Source organism: Peromyscus leucopus, chromosome 1 (genome assembly GCF_004664715.2).
Source record: "Peromyscus leucopus breed LL Stock chromosome 1, UCI_PerLeu_2.1, whole genome shotgun sequence".
Taxonomy (NCBI): Eukaryota; Metazoa; Chordata; class Mammalia; order Rodentia; family Cricetidae; genus Peromyscus; species Peromyscus leucopus.
The window spans coordinates 98,252,110-98,268,058 of record NC_051063.1 but is presented as its reverse complement, the minus strand read 5'-3'; the positions used below and the strand labels follow the sequence as shown (position 1 = coordinate 98,268,058).

The 15,949-nt window shown below is 36.7% G+C and overlaps 1 protein-coding gene across 1 annotated transcript; it reads right to left on the bottom strand.

The window, feature by feature from the left end:
- Positions 1–4,095: 4,095 nt before the first annotated feature.
- On the bottom strand, positions 4,096–5,218 carry LOC114710273 (olfactory receptor 2D2). The gene has a single exon (XM_028894378.1). The coding sequence runs from the start codon at positions 5,126–5,128 to the stop codon at positions 4,181–4,183; it is 948 nt and encodes a 315-aa protein (XP_028750211.1). The 5' UTR covers positions 5,129–5,218; the 3' UTR covers positions 4,096–4,180.
- Between the last annotated feature and the right edge of the window lie 10,731 nt (positions 5,219–15,949).

Sequence of the window (15,949 nt, the reverse complement as noted above, 5' to 3'; positions counted from 1 at the left end):
TGTGAATTTATTTGGGAGCTGAGTGGTAGCCCCCCAAAAAAGAGTAAAAACAACCAACCACAGAACACCCTGCTTTCCTCCCTTCTGTGGGCCCCATCCTCATTTCTATGAGTCAGCCCCCAATGCCTAGAAACACATTTTACCTGGAACCCACAGTGACCACATCTAGCAGGAACTCAGAGAATTCTCTAGTAAACACCACACCCTTCTAAGACTAAAGATGGCAACAGAAACCAAGGAATAAAACACCCACCTAACAAGGATAAGACCAGAATCAGCACCTAGATTCACAATCTTCCCCAAACCAGATGCCTACATGACAGCATAAAAACACAATCAATGACAGCCAGGACAATATGTCTCCACTAGAACCCAACAACCCTACCATAGTAGGTCCTGAGAATTGCAACACTGCTGACAGACAAGACTTTAAAATACCTTTTATGAATATGATAGAGCTCTAAAAAATTAAATAATAAATACCTTAAAGAAATCTATGAAAACACAATAGTAGAAGGAAAGGAATAAAACTATTCAACACCTAAAAGTAGAAGCAGGATCAATGAAGAAGAAAACCCAAAAAATGAGAGAAATTGGGAAATAAAAAATTTAGTAACTCAAAACAGGAACTTCAGAGGCAAGCCTGGCTAATAGAATACAAGAGATGGAAGAAAGAATCTCAGGCATTGAAGACACAACAGTAGAAGAAATGGGTACCTCAGCCAAAGAAAAATGATAAATCTAAAAAAAAATACTGGCAGAAAAATATCCATGAAATCTGGGACACTATGAAAAGACCAAATCTAAGGATAATTGGAATAGGGGAAGGAGACAAAACTTCAATCAAAACACAGAAAATATTTTCAAAAAAATCATAAAAGAAAATAAAGAAAATTTCCCTAAAGAAGGAAACCACAGAAGAGGTTAATCATGCCCCCCCAAAGCACAAGGAATAAATAATCCCAGACCAGCAAATCAAAAGAGGGGAAACATGCACACATGTACAGAGAGAGAGAGAGAGAGAGAGAGAGAGAGAGAGAGAGAGAGAGAGAGAGACCAAAACAGCAAAATAACAGGAATCAACAAACACTGCTCAATAATATCTCTCAACATTAATTCTCTCAATGTCCCCATGAAAAAGCACAGACTAATAGACTGTATTCCAAAACAGGATCCATTCTTTTCCTGCACCTAAGAAACACACCTTAACATCAAATGATAGACACTGCCACAGAATAAAAGGATGAAAAAAGATATTCAATGCAAATGAACCTAAAAAGCAAACTGATGTAGCCATTTTAATATTAATATCTGACAAACTAGACTTCAAATCAAAACTAATCACAAGAGATAGGGAAGGACACTACATACTCATCAAAAGAAAAATCCACCAAGATTATTTTGCAATTCTTAACATCTATGCACCAAACATAGGCACCCGAGTTTGTAAAAGGAACACTACTATAGCTTAAATCACATATTGACCCTCGCACACTAATAGTGAGAAACTGCACTACTACACTCTTGCCAATAGACAGGTCATCCAGACAAAAACTAAACAGAAAAATGTTGGAGCTGACTGACATTACAAACCAAATAGACCTAACAGATAGTGCAGAACATTCACCCCCAAACTAAAGAATATACTTTCTTTTCAGTACCTCATGGAACTTTCTCCAAAATTGACCACTCAAACACATAGCAAACACTCACACACAAATACTCAAAAACAAAGCAAGGTGTAGGAGATACATCCTATCTGGCCACTATGGACTAAAGCTGGATATCAGAAACAACAGAAAGCTTGCAAACTCATAGACACCGAACTAGATGAAAGATGTATCACTATTAAATAGGCCATTACTGAATGAAAAATGGGTCAAGACAAAAACTAAGAAAAAAATTAAAAACTTTCTTGACGAATGAAACTGAATATATAACGTACCAAAATTTCAGGGACCCAGTGGAGGTGGTTCTAAAGTTCATAGCACTAAGTGCCTATTTTAAAAAAATTGGAGAGAGCCATAGAAGACTGAAGTAAAATTACAATGCTGTCTTATTGATTGTTTCTATTTCCAAGAACAAATAGGGCTGCTGAAATACACTGGAGTCAGGGAAGACTGTGTTTGAAATCAAGAAACTTCACAGGCATTAACACTTCTTTGAACATTGCTAATCAAAGGAAAATCAAAAGAAAAAACTCAACAAAGAGGAATCTATGGGCTTATGCTCAGAAAAGAAATTTTAGATCACCACTGCCAACAAATTTCCACAAATAGAGACTAAGTAAGAAACAAATTCATGAGAGAGTTGTTGTGGAATGTTATTTTAACTGTGTAATGGGTGGAATATTATTTTAACTGTGTAAAGGTGTGTTGTATTTGTTTCTGCTGCTTTTGTTAATGATGCAAAGACGTGTTACCTTAAATTAAATACAATTAACCTGGGGTCAGGAGGCTGAGTCAGCAACTAGCTGAAAGGAAGTGGTAGGGAGGAACTCAAGTGGCGGCTGAGCAGAAGGATGCCCCTTTTTTTTTAATGGAAACATGAGCAAGGGAAGAAGATTAGCTACTTGCTATTCAGCCTTTCTGAGTAAGCAGAATTTTACCTCAACCTTTGAATCCTGAGTTCTATAGAAGGATAGAGATTTACATAAAGTTTGCTCTAGTGGCTTTGATAGAGGTGGTGGTGGTGCCTAAGGGAACAGAATTCCTGCCTGGATGCAGCTGACATGGCCCCTGCTGGTAGCTGTGGAGTTGCAATTGCCAGCTGGGACAGCCCTTGCTTAAGGTGCAACTACTGTATTGGATGCAAAACAGAGAGTAGTGGAAGAAACATCACAATTACCAGTTTAGGTCTAGTTTAGTTTTAGGATCAGAAATATAGGTTTATTTCCTAATCAATTGGATTGGGTTTTTTTTTTTTTTTCATTCTTTCTCCTCATTCCTTTGAGCAAATAATTCTGGCCAATGCTATCCCTTTTGGTATCAAGCAGATATGTGTTCTGTACTTGATGTCACACTGATAAAGTCATTGATGGAATTTGGTGCTCTCTGTGCTACAAACATGAATTAATCACTGGACAATGAACAAATGCATAGTGAGGCAAAAAGTAAAGCCTGCCTTCCCTTGACCCTTCAGACGCATCTTCTATCCTCTAAGCCTGCTGTTTGACTCAGAGTCTGGGCTTATGGGCTGTATAGACAGGTTCCCTTGTTGTTTAAATTTTACCTGCAATTTAATATCAGAGGAGCAGAAAGTAGCTGGAAAATTCCTTTAAATAATTTCTCTCATGGATTGCTCACGTACATAATCTAGTCCACAGCTCTTACATAATCTAGTCTTTGCATACAGCTACCATCCCTGGTTCCTAGTTCCGTCCTCTTAGTCCTTCAGGCATAGAGTGCATTACAAACTTGACGTTTGTCATTATTTCTTATTGGTTTCAAATCTCTATATTCACATTCATGGGGGCTTATCCTGATAAATATGATCTTTGTGTCTCTAAAAAGAGTATGAACTATCAAAAGAGCCTCATTCTACTTCATTGTTCTGGTCTCTTCATTACCTACCCCTGACACAGGTAGACATGAATGCACACACAAATAGCACATAGATCATGGTGAGGTATTAAGCAATATTTTTAAATTTTTATTTTACAATATAAAGAAATAAATAAATGACAAAAGAAAAGCTAGATTATGATCTGAGATAGACAACAATATATGCCATAGTTTAAAAGATATATTTTTGTCTTAAGAGATTATCTAATTCTTAGAAAAGATCTCTGGGTCATGATATTAGGGTAATGCCGAGAGTTCCAGATTGTCACAAACTAATCATAAGGCATCACGGCCAAAAGAGCACATTGTATATTCACTCAAAGAGAGAGAGAGAGAGAGAGAGAGAGAGAGAGAGAGAGAGAGAGAGAGAGAGAGAGAATATACAGATGCTCAGAAGCTCCTCACTGTTAAAGGATATAACAGAAGGAAGCATATCTTCCTTCCTAATGATCCATATATTATTTCCTTCTCCTTCTGCAAATAAAGTATGGGATAAAGGTTAAACTGTACATCCATGAAAAAGGTGAAGGCCCAATGGTAAGCATCCTAACATAGCTTACGTTCATAAGGAAGACTATCTAGCATGTGTTATATGTAGAAAGTCAAGAGGAACTGAGTCACTGGGTGAGTCTAAGCCTGCCTGAGAAGTTTTTCATGGCTACTTTCCTCAGAGCTCCCTTCACATCTTTGTTCCTCAGGCTGTATATGAGGGGATTAAGCATAGGTGTCACCATTGCATAGAAAACAGACACCAGTTTCTCCTGCTCTTTGGAAGACTTCGGTGTCATGTAGGTGATAATTGCTGACCCATAAAAAAGGATGACAACCATGAGGTGGGAGCCACAGGTAGAAAATGCCTTGAGTCTCCCTGCAGCTGACTTCATCTTGACCACCGTCACTATGATGTGGCCATAGGACACCAGAATTAGGGAGACAGGTATGAGGAGAATCACAACCCCCATGAGGAAAATGGCCATCTCTGAAGTGTGAGTGTCTGTAGATGCCAGGATCAACAGCGCAGGGGCCTCACAAAAGAAATGAGCAATACTGTTGCTGCCTTTATAGGGAAGCCTTAGTGTGAATGTGCTGTCCACCACAGAAACTAAAATGCCACTTGTCCATGATGCTGTAGCCAGCTGGATACAAACTCTCCATGTCATGATGCTGGGGTAATGCAGAGGGTTGCAGATAGCCACATACCGATCATAGGACATCACAGCCAAAAGGGCACATTGTGTACAACCAAAAATGAGAAAGAGCAGAAGCTGAGCCGCACAGCGTCTGAATGAAATGGCCTTTTTCCTTGAAAGGAGATGGATGAGAGCCTGAGGAACAATGTTGGTGGAAAAGCAGAGGTCAGCCAGTGACAAGTTACACAGAAAAAAATACATGGGTGTGTGAAGCCGAGAGTCAACCCGAACAAGGAACATAAGAAGTAGGTTTCCAAGCACAGTGACCAGATAGACACCCAGGAATAAGACAAATAAAAGCTTTTGGGTATGTGGGTCATCAGACAGTCCCAGAAGGAGAAATTCTGTCACCTGTGACTGATTTGTCTGTCTCATAGTTCATCTTCTTTTTCAGCAAGAAGTCTCTAGGAACACAAGTGTGTATCATATAAAATTATTTGCTTCAGAGTTTAGAGGACTTAGAGATATCCCAGTCACTGGGAAACATTTCAAAAGTTCCCTTTATTGGTTCTTCAGAAGATTTTCATGCTGCAACACTTTGAACATTTTCTATGCTTTTACAACAGTGCTTTGTGAGATGAAACATTTGTTGTTGGTATCATCTGGCAAGTGGGAAGTAGGTGAGAAGGATCATCGTTTTTTATTCTGGACATCAGATTTCTAATAACACAATGATGAATCAGGTTACATTCATCTGCAAAACTATAATGTGAGGTTTTAGTGTATTATCAACGAACACCTTGAGGCTTGTGCTGTTATCACATTCCACCCATCTTATGATTGTGTTGAATTTTTAAAAGATATTTTGGACATGCTGTCTTTTCCCTGAAAGAACAGTCACAAAAGTATAAGGATTCATGAAGAGCCAAAATACTTTCTCAAACTCACTACTTTCTTAAATAGAGAAAATAACTTGTCTTGAAGGAAGACAACAGCTCAAAGGGTAAATCCAGTTGACAACCTTTGGCAATTCTGTCCACAGCATCATCTGTAGCTCTACCAGTATTGTATGAACTTCCAAGACAGTGGACACATCATCGCCACAAGAGAACTTCCATTTAAGCCATCAGCTCACCTGGATTCCTGGTCTGCTCAAACAGTACCAACTCCTGCCTGAGCCATTCATCTTTTCACTTCCTCCCATTATCTATCATCTACCCCTCCAAAGACTGGAAAATGTCCTTTGAAAATGATGTCACTTTTACCAGCTCTTCTAGAAGACATCGAATAGTACATTGTTCAGTCTGTGATCATGAATTGAGTAAATAAAGATACTTTATACTTGAGCAGAGTTTTTAGAAGGTGTGTCAATATCCTTAAAAAGATTGAATAAATTTTGAATAATAATCAATTTCCTAGTGCTTTTTCAAGAATAAAGGAATTTAAAGTGTAAAGTTTAAGGTCCTATGAAAGGATTGAGCTATCTAATCCTTTAATCTGGAAATGTGTTTCAAAATAGTGTTTTTAAATGCACAAAAATAAATGTGTAAATAATGACTAAGGAAAGCAGTTATATTAAAATACAGTTATCAAGACAGTTATAGAAAAAAGATACACAAACAACATATGAGCTTTATTATCATGATAATAAATATGGTGTATCTTTATCAGCACATAAATTATTATTTATAATGGTGGGCCCAAACAATTTTATTTCAAAATAATTATATATTTAAATATTTAGAGATATCTTCAACAAGTACATGTAATATTAAAATACTTCTGACTTCTACTGTAAGAAAAATCAAATATTTTAATGCTAGTTTAAGTTGGTTCCTGAATTTAGAAGAAGATGTCAAATTATGTTAGAGTAGTAAAATAAAGATATAGATTTCACATCCAGATTAAAGAACACATTTTAGTCCAAACTGAGGACTGATGTATGCATTTCCCTTTAAAATATGAAAAAGACAAAAGCACATTCCACATGATCTACTAACAGGCTATTAGCATCTGGATGGAGTTGTGAGTTTAAGAGACACAATGTTTAAACTCATAAGAGGCTTTTGAATAAAGTTGGGATAGCCATAAAGAAAGTTCTATTGCACTTGTGTTTAACTAATTGATGCTTTGGTTGCTTGTTCACATGTATGTAGACATTCTTAACCAAACAAGATGGTACAAACCATGCACCACTCTATTAGATATTTTTATTATCACAGAGAAAAAATGCCTAACGAAGTCAACTTATAGAAGGAAGGATCTGCTTTGACTCACAGTGTGAGGGTTCAATCCATCATGGTAGGGAAGTTGTGAAAGCAGAAGTGTAAGGTTGTGGGTCACATTACATCCATAGTCAAGAAGCAGGGAAAGAAATAAATGTTGGCACTTAGCTTGTTCTCCCTATTTATTCTGTCCTGGATCTCCACTTGCAAAATGGCACTGCCCACATTCAGGGTGGGCCTTCTCTACTAAGTTAAACCCTTCTGGAAATACCATCATGGATACACATAGAAGTGTGCTTCTATGGTTATTTCTAAAAGTAGTCAAGTTGACAATGAAAAGTAACCATTGTTAAGTACCTATATGACAAAAGCCCAACTTATAACCATATCACACCATATCACATTTACCCATAGCTATTTACTCTTAGAAATTTCCTCACAATATCTTTCCCCATTCTCCATTCTAAAACCCCCAGTCACTATACACACACACACAATCACACACACACACACACACACACACACACACACACACACATACCCACTCACAAATACCTACTCTCAGAAACACAAATATAATTGCAGCATTATCTAATTACCTGCACAGTAGGCCCTAAATTGTATTTTAAAACTTTTGTCTTCTGTGTGACTATAGCTGATCAAGGACAGTGACCACATGAGAATCACCTTTATTCACATCAAATATAATCAACTATGGTACATAATAAGAATCTACAATGTTCTTGTATTGATTTGACCTGAGTCAAAATATTTGGAGACTGGTGACTGTGAGTTCAAGACTAATGTGACTATGACTTGGCATATGGTAGGGCTCTCAATATCTCTGGGAGGGCATTACAAGGTGATACTCCCAACCTCCCTTATTGCTTTTAAAAAATTTTCCCATGCAAATATGAAGGTGAAAATGTTCCCCCAGGTGACTACAAACTTGTCCCCAAGGTCAGGAAGTTTTTTTTTCTAAAAACATCATTTCTACTGTCAAGATTTCTAATATTTCATTTAGTTTTTTCTATAGCGTTTTGGGGGAAAATGTCCATTTCTTTAAAGATAAATACCCCTCCAGTGAACACACACATACACGAGACCAAACCTGATTCCATGGAAGTTCTGCTTATGTTTCCATAAGATGAGTATCAGGATTCTTCTTCACTGGGAATTTAACATTGTAATTTTGATTGGATAAGGTGGGGGGCGGGGAACCGTGGCTGTATCTATATCAGAAGATAAGTAAACCCTGATAATCAAATCTACATAAAAACAGTACATTAACAATCTGATCTATTTCCCCCCTTAGTTCACCTCAGGCCTTCTCTTATTACTTTACTGATCTTGTCAAAATTTTCTCTTCTGGAGGAAAAAATTAATATTAAATTTGCATATCAGAACTAGTGAGTGCATTTCAGTCTTGCGGGAGAAAGTGCTGGAGTGATATTGGCTAAAGCACTATCTAAGGAGAGAGCAGGCATCTTGCCATAAAGGCAGAGAGCTCAGCCAATGCTTGGAAATTAAGACCAAGATGGAGCAAGAAGGAAGATTCTCACTGTCTCTCACACCCCCCTGCTCTAAGTAAAGTTTTATCATTGTCTTCAGAAGATACTGTATTGCAGTAGCTCCTTTTAAATGAGGTGAATTAAGTAGGAAGTAGAGGTGTTAGAAGCTGCCTTTTGGAGTACTCAGGAGAATTCCTAATCATTAGTATGAATTGATCCTGAGCTGTGTTTCTCCACAAAAGTCTCCCAAATGGCTGTAAGAGGACAGAAAAAAATAACACATAGTTATGACTCTCATCTTGCTTATAAGTCCTATCACTAGGTTCTCTATGGCTTCTTTGGAGTGACCTTGAATGGTTCCAATTAAGTATTTGGTTTCTAGAGGAAAAGGAATATTAGACTGAAGGGTAGCTCCACCATATACTCCCTGTATGATTTTGAGAAAATTTATCTGCAGAATATGAAGAAAGTATGTCCTTTATTATATGAACATAATTACCATGTCTGCATGTGATGAGAGAAAAATAAATACTTCTAACTGTTGTAATCAGGGCTAAGAGAGTGTGTCTGAATTTGGGCAGATATCACATGTTTGACATTATTCTGGAAATTTGGTGTGCATTTGCAGAATCCTAAGTTGTCCGATTGAGGGACTGAAAATCCAACACAAATCAATTACAAAGAAAAGTTAAGTATAACATTTGATGCTAGGGTTGGTATGAGTGCAAAGAATTACAAACTATGGCCTGAGATACAGTCCTTCTATTTCTAGCCCCTTCAGGATTTTTATCATGAAACAACATTAGAATTTGTCAAAAGCCTTTTCTGAAGCTATGGAAATGATCACGTGATTTTTGTTCTGGAATTCATTTATCTGATGTTTTTATTGATTTGCATATGTTTAATCATTGCTTCATGCCTGGTATGGAGCAAAGCTGACCATAAAGAATAATCTTTTGTTGTGTTCTTGAATTTAGTTTGCAAGTATTTTATTGGGAAGTTTTGCATCTGTGATCATCAAGGACATTGGGCTATACATTTTTGGTAGGCTGGAACTGTGTCATTTTCCAGTTGTGGTACAAAGATAATACTGGTTTTGTGAAAAGAGTTTAGTAGCAATCTCCCCTTCAATACTTGAAGTTAGTTTGAAAACTGTTGGTGTTCATTCTTTAAGGTTAGAATTCAGCAGTAAATCCACAGGGGCCTGGACAATATTTAGCAAGATTTGTTTTTTATTGCTGCTTCCATCTACGTGCTTAATATAGAACTGTTGAAATTATTGTATCTTGATTTGATTTCATAGTTCGCATGCATCTATAAATTCATTCATATCTTTGGGATCTTGCAACTTAATAGAATTTGTATTTGTTGTGATGTCTCAAATTTCACCTCTCTTAATTTGGGTATTCTCTGACTGTCTTGTGAGAGTATGGTTTAGCTAAAGTTTGTGAATCTTCTTTATCTTTTCTAAGGATAAAGTCTTTGTTTATTGGTTATTTTTATTGTTTTTATAATTTTCTTTTTTAAATTTCAGCACTGACCATAATGATTTCTGTCTACTGACTTTGGTTGGTTCATATTGTTCTTTCAAGTCCCAAGAGTGTATAATTAAATCATTTATTTGAGATATCCCTGATTATTTTAGTGTACTTTCTTATATTTATGAATTTCCCTCTTAGGATTGCTGCCACATTATCTCATAGATGGTGATGTGTTAGGTTCATTTTCATACAGTCCTGGGAATTATTTGAAATTGTTCTTCATTTCTTCAATGACCCATTTTTCATTTAATTCTATGAACATCATGTGTTCTGTAGTTTCTCTTGCTGTTAATTTCTAGTTTTAGCTCATTGTAATCAGAAAATAACAATAAATTATATAAAATTTCCTATGTTAACTAATATTTGCTTTGTGTCATTTTACATGATCTATTTAGGAGAAAGTTTCATGGAATGCAGGGTAGAATGTTTATCCTACAGTATTGGAATAGTATGTTTTGTAGCTATCTGTTGGCTGCATTTGATCTATGATGCCATGTAACTGAAGTTTTTCTGGTCTTACCTGGCTCACAGTCAGGACAAATCTCTCTTACCTGCCATTCCCACAGCTGCTCAGACCCAACCAAGTAAACACACAGAGACTTATATTGTTTACAAACTGTATGGCCACGGCAGGCTTCTTGTTATCTACTTTTTCTATCTTAAATTAACCCATTTTTATTAATCTATACTTTGCCACATGGCTTGTGGCTTACCTTACATCCTGCTTGTCATGGCGGCAGCTGGCAATGTCTCTCTGCCTCAGCCTTCAACTTTCCAGAATTCTCTAATCTCTTTGTCCCGCCTATACTACCTGCCTGGTTGCTGGCCAATCAGTGTTTTATTTATTAACCAATCAGAGCAACACATTTGACATACAGAACATCCCACAACAATGTCATTTAATTCTGCTGTCTGTTTTTGTTTGCTTGCTTGTTTTGTTTTTGTTTCTGTTTTACTCAGGATGGCATATCCATTAGTGATCATGGATCCCACTACTATTGTGTTGGGGATTAATCTGTCTTCACAGCTAGTAGTGTTTGTTACATGAAATTATGTGTCACCCATATGTGCATATATATTTAATATTCTCATGACTCATTGAAGGTTTGTTCCCCCAATTGCTATGAAATTACCTTCGTTGCATAGTCTAATTTAAATTGGAGGTTTATTTTTTTAGGTGTGATAACAACAACCACTGCTTGTCTCTAGTTCCATTTGCTTGAATGACCTTTAACTATCTTTCCCCCTAAGGTTGTATCTGACATTATGAGTTCCTGTTTTTAATCTAATCCTCTACTTTGTGTCTTAATTATTTTGTTTGTTTATTTATTTATTTTTATGACAGTGTCCCATTGCGCAGCCCTGTCTGACCTGGAACTTAATGTGTGGATCAAGAAGGCCACAAACTCAGAGAGATCACCTTCCCTTTCCCTCTGGAGTGCTGGAATTAAAGGCATGCACTTCCATGCCAGTCTAGGCTGTGTCGTTTGTTCAAGCAATTGAAATAATTGGTGTTTAGAGTGATTATTAAAGTATTTTATCAATTACTATTATTCTCTTATTTTATAGTATTTGGTATTTTCCTGCTCCTCGTTTGCTTAACTATTGTAGATTCATGGTGTGTTTATCTTTCTCTGATACCTTAGTCTGAAGGATTTCTTCAAGTATATTCTATAGAGCTAGATTAGTGGTGATGAATTCCTTCATCCTGTTTTTATCATGGAAAGTTTTCCACTCTACTTCAATTATTGCAGATAGTTTTCCTGTGTAAAGTGCTCTGAATTAGCAGTTATCTTTCAGTTTAAAATGCATCACTCTAAACACACCTAGCTTTTACATTTTCTATTCAAACATCTTATACTGACAGAATTTCCCTTATAAGTGACTTGGTGTTTCTCTTTTGCAGTTTTTAATATAGTTTATTCTGTATCTTTGGTCTCTTTACTATAATATGATTAGGAATGTTCTTTCCTGGTCTATTCTGCTTGGTGATGTAAATGCCTCCTGTATCTGAATGATCATCTCTTTTACTGTTTGGGAAGTTCTCTGCTATGATTTTATTGAAAATGTTTTCTAAGTCTTGGCATGAAATTGTTCTTCAATACCCTGTTTCATAGATTTGTTACTTTCATACCATCCCATCAATCTCAAACATATTGTTCATAGACACTTACTAATTTAGGTTTTTTTTTTTTTTTTTTTTTTTTTTTGGTTTTTCGAGACAGGGTTTCTCTGTGTAGCTTTGCGCCTTTCCTGGAGCTCACTTGGTAGCCCAGGCTGGCCTCGAACTCACAGAGATCCGCCTGGCTCTGCCTCCCGAGTGCTGGGATTAAAGGCGTGAGCCACCACCGCCCGGCACAAATTTAGTTTTTTCACATCTGAATTTTCCAATTCCTCTACCTTGTCTTCAAACTCTCATGATGTCTTTCCCATGATCTCTTCTGTTGATGAAGATTTCCCCAGAGCTCTCTATTTGGCTTTTGTAGAATACATATAATATACACTTTCCTATACTATCCTGCTGTGTGAACTCTGTTCCCTTAGATATTTGTTTATATTCCCATGGAAGGAATGTCTCTACCTGCTATAGGAACACTACAGGCAAGATGTATTCAAATATACTATGCAAACAGCCTTCATTTGGCTGAGACTATCTGCCCCTTGAGCACATTGGTGAAAGTGGTGAGAACTACTCTGTATGTTTATCATTTCTTCTGTGCCCTGCTTTGAACACTGAGACATCTCGACATAAAAGCTTCAAAGATTAGTAATGGACTCTTCAGTAATATTCCCTAGAGTCCCCTGGTTTTAGTGAATCTCAAGTTCATCAGAACTACCTCTGGCTGGTCATAAGATTCTCTCTCTCTCTCTCTCTCTCTCTCTCTCTCTCTCTCTCTCTCTCTCTCTCTCTCTCTCTCGATCTACCTATCTTTCTTATCTATCTATGTCTCACCAGTATTTCTACCTCATTGTCAAATTCCACTTTCATATCTTGTGGTGACTTTATTACATTCTCCTGATTGTTTTTGTTTACTTAGCATTCATTCAGGAGGTTTTGTGTCCTCTTTCATTTCTTTGAAGATTCATGTGCTCATTTAAATGTGAAATGTCCTCCATAGCATACATATTTGGAAACTTGATTTCTAGCTGATGGTGCTGTTGGAAGAACTTATGGAAGCTTTCAGAAGTGGAGTCTTGCTGAATGATATAGGGAGAGTTTTGAGAGTTTATACCCTTGTTTCATTCACTTCCAGTCTACCAGAATTCTGCATGTGGCTGAAGCTGTTATCTCTCAGCTCTCTGCTTGGCATGCCTGTTTCCATGTCTTCCCCACCTTATAGACTCTCACTCTGAAACCATAAGCCAAAATAAATTCCTATTCCAGAAGTCACTTTTGTTCACGGTGTTTTATCACAGCAATGAAAAGAAACTAACACATTTTATATATCATTTCTTCAACTCTTTCTTCTGAAATTTTATCTAATTCACTTTCATTGAAATCCATTGCTTTGTTATTAATACTTTTTAAAAGAGTCATGTTACCTTGATTTTTACCTTTCTTGTATTTTTATGTTGATACATGCTCATTAGGAGTTAAAGCATTGGTTAGATTTTTCTAATCACCCTTGTTCTTTCAGTGGGAGTATTTGCCATGTTCAAGAGGAACTAGGCTTCAATTGTGTTGAGGCTTCAGTTTCCTATGTTAAACTAGTACTGACACCATGTGCAGTCCTCAATGATTCCAAAAAATAAGGTACATCTTTGTGAATCCAGTCTTACTGGCTCAGCATTCCTTCCCAGACTATAAGATGCCCAGATAACACAAATGTTCATCAGCTTCACAGTTTGACATACAAACACAATGGAGTAATCCTCTAACATAAAAAGAAGCAATATAAAAGAACAATAAAACATCATCCTGGCATGAAGAAAACAAGACTGATACATAAATTTAGCACAGTGTAAATATTACCTTAGTTTGATGGTTTTAGTAACTCAGTAGATTTACTCTTAAATTTCTGTAGGAAAGTAAGAATTCACAATTAGCCTATTGAAAGTAGTTGGGTTGAAATTCTCTAATACACACAGTAAGAGCCATGCCACAAAAATTAAAGCCAGAGAGAGAGATTAATGAACAAATAGAGTAGAATTGAAAACTCATAGATAGACCCATGTGGAAATTTAATGTACAACAAAGTTGTTTTAAAATCTTTACAGACAAACAAATAGTTTAGAAATTGATGTTGGTAAAGTAAGCATATTAAGTTTAGAAAAATAAAACTGGATTTCTCCATGTTTTTCTTTCTCATGTCATTAGCATGACACATGAAAGCAAATACTGAATGAATTAAATATCTTAAAATATAAAATATGCCGGGCGGTGGTGGCACATGCCTTTTATCCCAGCACTCGGGAAGCAGAGCCAAGCAGATCTCTGTGAGTTCGAGGCCAGCCTGGACTACCACGTGAGTTCCAGGAAAGGCGCAAAGCTACACAGAGAAACCCTGTCTCGAAAAACCAAAAAAAAATAAATAAAAAATAAAAATAAAATAAAATATAATGACAATATTGTATGAAAGAAAAGAAGTAGAAGAATTTCTTTCTGGCCTTCACTGAGAAACTTCCAAATTACAATAAAATAAAATTGATGACTGTTTTTGATTGGGTCAAAATCTGGTATTTTTCTTCAGTGAGGGAAATTATGGACAGAGTTGAAAGACAAGTGATCCTTGGGCCTTGGAAAAGGGGGTTATAAGATAGATATCTTGTTCCACAAGATGGAACCCACACCTGGAGCAGTTTTGGGGGCAAAGAACCTATGGTTGGACAAGTCATAGGCCCTTGTGGAGAACCTACTGCCATTACTCTGCTAAAGGGACACTTTACTAAATTGGCTCCTAATGACATGTTTTTGTACCAATAGACTAGTACATCTCTCAGAACTCATCGGAGGAGCTTCTTTTTGTAGTAGATATTGATTAACATAGAAACCCTCAACTGGACAAAGTGCAGAATATAAGTGGTTGAAGAATGCTCACTCAAAAGGAGACATCTGTATCACTTTTTCACCTCCCAAAGCTTCAGAGATCATTGAAGGAGAGAGGCAGAAAGATTGTAAGAGCCAAAGAATGTGTATGTGTGTGTGTGTGTGTGTGTGTGTGTGTGTGTGTGTGTGTGTGTGTGTGAATTCAAGGAAATAGTGTTTTCTGGTCCAATGAGGAAGTGGCACATATGAATTCACAGTGGTTGTAACATCATGCACAAGACCTGTGTAAGTACAAACCAGAAAAAAAAATATCCAAGCATGGAAGAAGGGAAATGGGGATGAAGTCAGATCTCTAGCTGTGGAGCTATTAGTAGTTGATAGCCATTGTGAAAACAGCCAAATGTGTATGAGTATGACCCCTGGTAAATCTAACTGGTGCCTGTGGATGGCCACACACCCAAGAGTAGGTGAGAAGTACAAATGGAATTCAATAGGTTTATTTTTTAAGAGACACAAAGATGGGTGGATAGAGAAGAAGGGGTGGATCTGGGAGGAGTTGGAGGATGGGGGATAAATATGGTCAAAATACATTATATGAAATTCTCAAAAAACTAAAACATGAGAAAGGATAAAGGCTTTTAAAAAAATAACATAAAGTCTCATTCTAAAAATTGAGTGACATGGCTCAGCAGCTGAAGACATCTACTACCAAGCCAAACAACCCGAGTTCAATTTCTGAGGCCAATATAGTAGGGGAGAACTGATTTCCACAAGTTGTCCTCTGGACTCCACATTCTGTGATGCTCACACATGTATACACACATACAAATAAGTGTATAAGTAAATTTTACAATTGTCTGATGATAAATTATCACTATGAACAAAAACTTTTGTCTTTACCTCCAGTAGAAGTATGTTATTTTAGTAAGCAAAACAATGGAAATACTCATTGCTATATTAACATTAGGACAGTGTTAAGAAATTAAATTCTT

Coding starts and splice junctions, on each gene's coding strand:
- LOC114710273 (XM_028894378.1), bottom strand. CDS start 5,128: ATGAGACAGACAAATCAGTCACAGGTGACAGAATTTCTCCTTCTGGGA.